General features: G+C 33.0%; 1 protein-coding gene and 1 long non-coding RNA gene across 2 annotated transcripts in view; one reads left to right on the plus strand and one right to left on the minus strand.

Annotated features, from left to right (window-relative positions):
• The first annotated feature begins 1,419 nt into the window (after positions 1-1,419).
• Positions 1,420-6,353, plus strand: LOC111487634. Its single transcript, XM_023135110.1, has 9 exons — positions 1,420-1,659; positions 2,505-2,693; positions 3,410-3,477; positions 4,579-4,632; positions 4,934-5,188; positions 5,291-5,353; positions 5,699-5,767; positions 5,866-5,911; positions 6,104-6,353. Exons 1-9 carry the CDS (start codon positions 1,626-1,628, stop codon positions 6,163-6,165), a joined length of 840 nt encoding a protein of 279 aa, XP_022990878.1. The 5' UTR covers positions 1,420-1,625; the 3' UTR covers positions 6,166-6,353.
• A 1,835-nt stretch (positions 6,354-8,188) lies between these two features.
• The window catches only part of LOC111487799, a 4,579-nt gene continuing 3,039 nt past the window's right edge, over positions 8,189-9,728 (minus strand). Inside the window, exons 5-8 of the long non-coding RNA XR_002719111.1 lie at positions 9,431-9,628; positions 9,215-9,364; positions 8,777-9,114; positions 8,189-8,663 (exon numbers count right to left, since the gene is read on the minus strand). This is a non-coding gene — a long non-coding RNA (uncharacterized LOC111487799). The remainder of the gene's footprint in view (positions 8,664-8,776; positions 9,115-9,214; positions 9,365-9,430; positions 9,629-9,728) is intronic.

Consider the following 9,728-nt stretch of genomic DNA (forward strand, 5'->3'; position numbering starts at 1 on the left):
TTTTTTTTTTTTTTTTTTTTTTTTTTTACTGCAGTTCATTTTGATTTTTTTTTACTGCAGGTAATAAATTTGATCCCTGTTTGTTAAATTTAAACATAAACTGTATATATACAAAATAATTGCTATATACCAGTAATTTAGTAAGTGAAGTGTCTAACTAAAATTATGATAGAAAAAATAAAGTAAAATAGTCACTTTTGGACCAAAATATACCTTTTGAAACCATATGAGCTAAAAATATTATTGGGTTGGATTAAAATAAACTAAAATGAAAAGTATAGGGTAAAAGTAAAGATATGGCGGTGAATCGTGTGAGAACCGTTGGGAGTCTTTGAAAGGAAGCAAGTGAAAGGCATGGTGAAAAAGGAAGTGGAAGGTTGAGGAATGGATTGGCGAACCACAATCGCATTAACCAAAGTTTGGTCAAGTTTGTTACTGACTTTGAAGAAAAATTAAAATTAAAAAAAAATTAATTAATTGTCAAGCACATCGACAAGTCGTTAAATGAATTGGAGTTGGACCACCCAACTTCCCAGTTTACTTCTTCAGATTGCCTCACTCTCTTTTTTTTCTTTTTAATAATTATTTTTCTCTCACCATTTTTTTCCCGTAAAAATGTCCGTAATCAACGCTGAATCAAGCCTCCTTTAGTCATTTTTTATTATGCTTTCGAGTCTCACACTACTTTTTGTTCCATATTTGAAGATTTTATTGACATGACTAAGTTTAGAGGCATGACTCTAATACCATGTTAGACAAACACGATTCTCCGCAATGATATGATATTGTCTATTTTAAGGATAAGCTCTCGTAGTTTTACTTTGGGTTTCCTAAAAGATCTCACACCAATGGTGATAATATTATTTGATTATAAACTCATGATGATTCCCTAAAATAACATTCTTTGAAAAAAAAAATAATTAATAGATAAGGGAGTCGATCATTATTTTAGAATATTTTTAATACATGCATGTAAATATATAGAATTAATTATTATATAATATGTTAAATAATTAACTTATATAATATTTTAAATTATGTACTGACGTAAATGTAATTAAAATATCGAACCTAGATTAATTTATCAAACAATGTATTTCAAGTTTTGTATTTAAAATTGAAATTAAAACAATATATATATATATTACAGTTGATAGAAAATGATAATAAAAATTGTAATAATCGTAAGTTAAACCTTTCTGTCGGTAAGTTGAAATTTTAAAACAATAAAGAAAAAATATTTATAAATTTTGTGGATTTGATATTCGTCGTATGCCCAATAGCTCGAAATGGGCTTTTGAAACCACGAGACGGGCCGAATCGGATCTCAGTTGCGGCCTGAGGATACATATTAAGACCCTGTGGCCGCAGGCACCTGATCATTACTCGGCTAAATGAGGGAAGAAGCTCAGATAAACGGAGAAACTAATGAATATGAGCGGAAACTTCAAAGCTTAACAACTTCGAAGGGCGCGAATCACAATTCACAACTCTATAGCTCCTTTCTTCTCTCTCGAGTTTGCCTCCGCATCTCCGCACAACTTTGCAGCTTTTCTCTTCTCTTTGTTTGCTCTACTTTCTGTCTCTTCCTCCGCTGAGTTCGAGTTCACCTCTCACTCTTCTCCATGGAGTCCTCCGTTACGCTTCGATCCTTTCACTGTAAGTCTCTCTCTCTCTCTCTCTCTCCCCCTATCTCTGTCCTTGTATGTAATTTTCGTTTGTTTCACTTGTCTGGTTGCTTTGTTCAGTGATTTAGACTTTTATTGACTGTCGCGAGCTTTTCCTCCTTTTCTGTAATGTTAATTTGAAAACTGATTATTGTATGTTTGATGTTGATTGAGTATAATTGCAATGTTGATTTACGAGTGAGCCGAGCTCCTCCAACGGTGAATTTTCATTTTAGAAATGGAGTGTAGTGTAGCATTTCCAGATCTAGTGTTCGATTTGTTTGATTGTTTAGTTATTTTGAGATATGATAATCGACGGCGTAGGATTTTCTTCAGTCATTGTACGTAATTCTTTGTATTGTGAAAGAAATCCTTTATGATTAGTTAAAGAAGATATATGCCTCTCTTGAATTCTCTTTAGGTAGTCTTGGTATGGTTGCAGGCAGCATACCTTATTTAGCAATTTAGTTTTGTGGATTTAGAGATAGTAGTTTGCTTTCGGCCTTTGGTTATCAGTAGCCTGAGGATGAAAATTGTGAAGAAAAGGTTCGTTATCGCATTTTAATGAGGTTCTTGAGATTCTAACATTTTCACGCTTCCTTGTTTTGTTTTATTTTTTAAAAAACAAACCGTTCAAAATTGATTGCCGCGCTTATTGTCACCATCTGTTTCCAGGATACATAACGTAGATAACTTCACTGTATCTCCGGAATTACATCAAACTTCTATTCTTCTTCTATAGTTTTCCCGATTTTTCACTTTATTTGTCACAGATTAGCTTAAGTAATCACTCACCACGAGAATCTAAAATGTGTATATTATTCTGTGTGATTTCAGATTTTGCAGGTGGTTCACGTCTGCAGTTAATTGAAAAACCAAGTAAAATTTCTGTGTGTAATATTAACAAGTCGTGCATTCGAGGACTATCAGTTTTTGGCAAGCCAATCTATATTCCAACAAACCAGAAGAGAACGGTGGTATTGTGCACAAAGACGCCAGACGTTTCTGAAACTGCTAAACCCAATGGTAAGCTCTACTGTCCTTGAAGGTTCAGTATGGTTGTGTCCTGTTATTAAAGTCCGTTCTTCCTCTGACTGTACATGCGTTAGCTGTTCTTATCCATTACAGCAGCAAGTGTTCCTGCAAATATTCTGCTTTTTTAATGCTAGCTATTGATGTAGTAATTTGTTTGATAGTTATGCATCATCTTTTTTAATTTATAAACTCATTCGTCTAGGCTCAGTTGGGTAAAATAATGACCATATTTCTATTGCATTAAGAAGAAAGGTAGATGTATAATCTGGTTTTAAGGACACGTATCAGAAAGAAATTCAAGTCATGCTGTCTCCCAAATCCAACTCTCCCTACCAACCCTTGTTGCTTACTTCCCTTTTTGTGCAGAAATTCTCTCTCAGCCCAAAATGATTCCTTATTCTTGGGCTATTGGTCCCCATTCTATGCAACCCATGCAGAAAATTTAAAATTCCCCTTAGTTGACGTGGCATTACCAAATGATTAAAATTCCCCTATCAAAGATGTCTTAATTATGCACGAGTAGTGCATGTGTTTCATCTGTGTTGAGCTATTTTGGTTTCTTAGTTGTAACTTTACTATTATATTTCTCTTCAAACTATCATTATTAATCATTCTATACATTTTCCACTGAAAATATGGATAGGCATTGATTGAACTATCCAGTCACATTCGTATTGGCTTTTATACCTTCTACTTGTTACTGACAGATAGTGTACTCCGAGGTTCAGCGCAGAAAAAGCCTGCAGCGAATACAACTTTTCCTGATGGACTTGAAGTGAGTTCAAACTTAATCTTCTGTTTCTGTTTGTTTCCTCATGAAAAGAAGGCACTTTTCATTGGGCATCCCTCTTCATTAGTAAACATTAGAACTTCATCTGAAACTTCTTTTTTCGTGAAAGTTACTGAAATTCACATGTTATGAGCTTCTCCTTCATGGTTTATATACGCATGTTATAGAACTTGCAATATGGTACAGAATTAGAGTGTCATAGCCACCTGCTGAAACATAATAGGCCTTGGAATTATTCCCAATGTTTCAAAGAAATGTTTTCTTCTTTTACTTGTGAGTGTATTTGTCAGTGCTTTGCGAAGGACAACCGTAGGCTGTGTAAAATCTAGAAGGCCTAACACCGGAACATTCACCATGGCCTAATTCAATGTTTCAAAAGCCCGTTGTGCTCCTCATTCCAGCCAAAAATATCTTTCATCAACTGTTGTTATTAGGGGAAATGCGACGGTACTATGTTTGGCCACAAACTTTCGGTAGTATCCAGTTAGATCGAGAAACCCCTTGTCTTCATTGTTTTTGGAGAATCTAGTCCAACAAAGGAGAACTCAAAGATAAATCTACCTCTGTCGACTTCATATCCAGAATTTCCAGGGTGCCGGCATCTCTTCCTCCAAAATATCTGCACCAGCCAATTTTTCATTGAAGTTTGTCTCCTCTCTTCATCAAGATTGATGCACCATCACCTGAAGCTATTTTTTCTTACTATGACGGGAATAATTTTCTTCACACTTTGAAATATTTACATCACTTGTATTCATATTTTTGCCTCAGGTCCTGATTAATCTCAACCAACAAGAAAAAAAAAAAGTGTTTTATCTTTTTAAAATGAAATGTAAATCCTCAGTTTCACGCGTACATTTTCTAACTCAAATATTTTCGTCACTTGGGCCTTCTTTCCTTTCTTTCTTTCTTTTATACACTTTAGTGACTTGGGGTTGTCAAGTTTCACCAACACTCCCATGAAGTTATTTGTTTGTTTGTCTTTTTGGGGTTCAAATGAAAGTTGATTAATTATAACGTTTTCTTTGGATATTTCATTCTATCCGTGTGAATTTAACTAACTTATCTACTCTTTGAAATCACCAGGCATTGGTGCTGGAGGTCTGTGATGAAACCGAGATTGCTGAACTAAAACTAAAGGTGTATTGAAACTCCAATTTCGTGCAATGTTTCTTTTTTATTTGAACAGCCACGTGAATAGTTTTTTCAGATTATTCTTCACGTAATATCATGATTTTCATGAGAATGAAAGGAACATTGTACAAGAGACTCTTATATATATTATATTGATATACATCACATGGTTCAACCAACGAAAAAATTCTTGATTTTGCGGTTGTTTGAATCACTTTGCTTAGCCTTGGACTAAGTTTCAGGGACATAAAGTTGTAGGTGAGTCAATTTATACATGTATTGACTAACCTTCCGCTATCTACTACAGGTTGGAGAGTTTGAAATGCATTTGAAGCGGAATCTTGGAGTCGTAAAAACTCCTCTGTCTGCCCTTTCTCCAATAGTACCTCCGCCGATTCCTTCTGAACCCATGGTTGAGTCAGCTGCTACTGCACTAGAACCTCTGAAACCTTCTCCAGAGAAAACAACTCCTTTTACCAATGTTCCCGTGGAGAAGTCGTTGAAGCTAGCAGCTTTGGAGGCATCTGGAACAAAAGGATATGTTCTGGTTTCTTCTCCTACGGTATGTGATGCATTAATGTGTAAGGTTCTGCGTAATCTAAAAAGAAGAACTGCAAAATCTGAGAAATCCTATTAATTATAATTTGGCTCTTGCTTTCATTAGGTTGGATCATTCCTAACGGGCAGGACAATAAAAGGAAAAAAGCAGCCTCCGATCTGCAAAGAGGTATTGCTTTCAAGCCTGCTTATCTTCGATGACACTTTAACTTTCAAACTGTTGAATTACGGGAAGAGGATCTCGTGACTTTAATTGGAAAACCTTGGATAGTCCGGATCGAATAATAAGAAAGTTTTTTTTTTTACCTGCTTGTTCAGTTCTTTAGATTAACTGGAACACAACCCGGCCCATTAAACTATGTACTTCCAGGCCCATTAATGATCTAACTAACCTCAGTCATCCTAACATGTTTACGACTTTTCAGAACCTTATTTCCCGATTTTAGTTTTACATTTGTATCAAATTTTAGCAAACCACATTAGTTTATGAATTGGCGGCTTCTTTCATGCACAGAATGATGTAATAAAGGAAGGACAAGTAATTGGATACGTCGATCAGTTTGGCACCGAACTTCCTGTAAAGGTACATATGAACCTTTCAATGCAATATTTTTGTGCGAGACCTCCATAACATCCATTGATGGTAATGCTAATTTTTATCCTCAATTCATTGTTGAGCAGTCAAATGTGGATGGAGAAGTATTGAGGGTTCTCTTCAAGGAAGGAGGTACATACGATATTCTGTTTATTCAGACTGTTAAGAAAGTGTCACATGATATCTTAAGAATGAAAATCAGTTGACTTGATACTCTTATTTTTAGAAAATGTGGAGTGTAAAATCTTACTATATTTATGGCGTTCCTCAAAGTCTTAACTAGTTCAACCTGAAGTTTACTGAAATTTTATTAATGGTTTGCAGAAGCTGTTGGCTATGGCGACCCCCTGATTGCTGTCTTGCCAGCGTTCCACGGAATCAGGTGATGATCCTTATAAAACTTTTTGAAGATCAAGGTTTGCAGATTTCTGATTTCCGTCATTCTTTTTTTGTCCACTGTCTCTCTACCGGAACGTGGTTTAGACAACGAGGGTTTAATCAACCTGGTACCTATACTTTTTTTGTGGATTGATTTCTTTAATTTATCCTTTTGATAAAAGATTTCTTTAATTGCTTTCCTCTCTTTTATTATAGTTATTTGTATGTGATAGTTACTAATAAAGAGACGGCCACCGGCTGCCTCAGTTTTTGGAAACAAACGGTCGGAGTCCAAATTGGTCCACATCATATTAGTAGGGTGGCTCACCATCTTATATGACCAATCCATGTTTGAAAGCAGCAGGGTAAATCATTTTATAATTAAAATGGAGAGGTATTGTCTTTGATAATGTTTTTTAATCTATTTATTGTTTTATTTTCATAAACAAAAATTAGGCATGTTTGTTAAAATCCTTTAGATTTTTGTGTTTTTAAAATTTTAAAGCAAAATAAATATGATATCATTTTCTTCTTGAAGATCGCGGGAAAGAAAAATTATGGGATAAAAGTACTTGGAATGGGAAAAATTTTAAGACGGATAAAGGTTATGGAGAGAATCATTGACAAAGTGGCATAGAAAAGGGACGTTTGTTAAAAAGAGAACATGTTAAAAGCTTTTATTGACTACCGTATGTTTTTTCTAATAAAAAAATGTGTTTATTTTCATACTTCCATAATAAAACCCTTTATTAAACCATTTGACCACATTTGATAATCATTTAGATTTTTGTTTTTTGTTTTGATTTTTAAAACTTAAGTTTATTTATTCCCAATCTATCAGGGGTATCTAAGGAAAAAAATTGAATTCTTAATTAAATTTTAAAATCAAAATGAATTTTCAAAGCTGGATTTGGTTTTTAAAAACAAGCTTAAAAACAAAACTAGAAGCCTAAAATGTAAAGACAAAAGTAGACTTAAAACGTAAAGACAAAAGTAGACTTAAAAAGTAAAAGACAACTAGAAAATGGAAGTATTTATAAATTTAATTTTAAAAAAATTAAATGGTTATCAAATAAGATTTTGGTATTTAGTTTAAAAAGTTATTTATTTTTTTGGATTATCTTTCTAAAAGGTTTTTTAAAACTATTATTCTAATCTTGAAAATATAGGTAAAAAATGGATAACCAATTAATGGAAATAGTTAGTCTCATTTTTTATACACCAAAAAATAGTTTATCAAATTGAATCCTTATTTATTTTTTTAAATGATAGCATATAAACACTAATTACACATATGTTCCTTCACATTGATATCTATATTTCAAAAATAATTAAAAGCAATGCCAAATTTCAAAAACTAGTTTTTAAATACATGTTTTATTTTTCAAATTTCGAATTTTTTTTTTTATAAAATTTGGCTAAGCATTTAGATGCATTTGTATATTATAGAAATGGTGAGGAAGTATGCATAAAAAAAAAGAAAAAAAAAAAAGAAAAAAAAAAGATTATCAGTCAGCCTTAGCTACACGATCTATCAAATATCTATAGCATAAATAACCCAAAAGTCCCGATTTATAATTTTTTTTTTATTAAGAATCCAAAAGTAAAAAAATACAAAAACAAATAGATTATCTGAAAACATTTGTTCAAAAAATTAAACTAATAAATTCTACTTCAACCCACTTTTTAAAGTATGTTCTCAAAAAAAAAAAAAGAAAAAAAAAGAAAAAAAAAAAGAAAACATGTCCAAGTTTTGAAAACTATAAAAACATAGTTTTTGTAAAATGACTAAAAACGCAAGATTTTCCTTGAGAAAGTGGAAAATAAAAAAAGAAATCAAATGGTTGTCCAAACAAATATAAGTAACTATCACCTTTCAATTTTCCAAGTGAGCAAAGCTGAGGATAGTTCAAATTGTAATACTCTCAACTTTGAATTCATTTTAAAAAAAAATGTTTTTGATAATCTTTCTAACTTTTAATTTTTTTATAAAGTTTAAAAGTTTAATTACAATTTTATTCTAGTTGAAGAAAAAAAAAATAGAATTTAGATACTATTTTAAAAGTTAGAATTGTTTACCCATGATTTTATAAAACACTATAAATATTCCTTCACTCTTAAGACTTAGTTTCCCTTCATGTGATTTTTTCTCCCTTTCCTTTCTCGCTCTTATATATCTTGCTTTCCAACTTATATGCTCCCCAAAATATTTTCTTTAGTTCCCCCTCTAAAGCTTCAACTTTTTTCTCATTAAAATAACTGTCTAAACTATTTTCTCTAGCCAACCGGTCGTTCTCTCTCTAACAAATTGTTTAAATCTCCTCGATAAAATTTCTCGAAGTAACCTTTTTTTTACTCTCTAAAATATCTTAATAAGGAAATTACGAAGTAGTTATCGGAGAAAGTCACAAACCTTCACGCCTCTGCTTGACAAAACCTTGATTTCACATTCCAGTGCTCCAACCTCTTCAACCATGCCTCTTTATTAAACCCACAAAAATTATATCTTCAAACAAAACAAAATAGTATTACTCATTTAAGATAACATCGCTAGTAATTAAAGTGATTTGAGAGTCTGGAATGCAATTAATTATAAACAGTGGTAAGAAAATATCCCACCTCATAGTGACACTAGATTCTTTTTCTTTTTTTCTGCGCCCAGAGTAAGTTAAGAATATCCCTAGAAGGGAGAATAGCTACAAGCCTGCAAACAAACAGCCCATTAAGCTTCTCCCCTCATCCATCGCGATCCTACCTAACTTTTTACGACAATTCACATCAATATTTTTAATTTCTTATGTACATTATTTACTTTTATTTAACATAATGCATAATACTAGTCCCCAAACGCCCATAAATTGCTAAACTTACAAAACGACGGCAGAGAAAAAGCATCTTTTGCCGAATGCTGTGGGGTTGACTAACCCCCAAACTCGGTCCTCTTTGTAACACACCACCTGCGAGATACAGGTTTAAAAGCTTGGCATAAGAATGAAAAATTACTTTCAATCATGAAATAAGTTGTTTTATATGGCTACAACGACTGAAATGACGTACCCTTTCCTAGAGTTCCATGTTTATAGACCACCGAAGCATAAACTAATGGGAGAAGCTAAGAACAATAGTCTTGAATTTCGCAACACCGTTTCCTTGCTTCAGAGACACCAAGCAGCAATTCCCATTGGTTGAGACTTCAATAGCCTTTCTCTAAGTTAAAGTTTCAAACTCTCATCTAGCGTTTGTGATGATACATTCTAAAAGACAGAAAGATACCTCATGTCTCATGGATGGAGCTTGGATCCACCTTCGAGCGCCTAAATCGGATATTTATACTTCTGAGAAGCATTCAATTCCAATTCCACCACCAATTGCAAAAATTTTATGATTTAAGGATACTCCAGCCAAACTTCCTTCTTTGATTCAATGAAGGTAGACTAACCCACTGATGGGCCGCTAAACTATATGCTTCAACTATAAATAAGAAAAATTGCAATGTCATAACCATAGGTTAAACCCACCTAAGTATGTGGTACAAAAAAAAAAAAAAAAAAAAAATCAGGATTGTTGGGAG

The sequence above is a fragment of the Cucurbita maxima genome, unplaced genomic scaffold (assembly GCF_002738345.1).
Source record: "Cucurbita maxima cultivar Rimu unplaced genomic scaffold, Cmax_1.0 Cma_Scf00012, whole genome shotgun sequence".
NCBI classification, from domain to species: Eukaryota; Viridiplantae; Streptophyta; class Magnoliopsida; order Cucurbitales; family Cucurbitaceae; genus Cucurbita; species Cucurbita maxima.

Coding starts and splice junctions, on each gene's coding strand:
- LOC111487634 (XM_023135110.1), top strand. CDS start 1,626: ATGGAGTCCTCCGTTACGCTTCGATCCTTTCACT. Junction 1,660..2,504: donor TACGCTTCGATCCTTTCACT/GTAAGTCTCTCT, acceptor GTGTGATTTCAG/ATTTTGCAGGTGGTTCACGT. Junction 5,768..5,865: donor GCACCGAACTTCCTGTAAAG/GTACATATGAAC, acceptor ATTGTTGAGCAG/TCAAATGTGGATGGAGAAGT.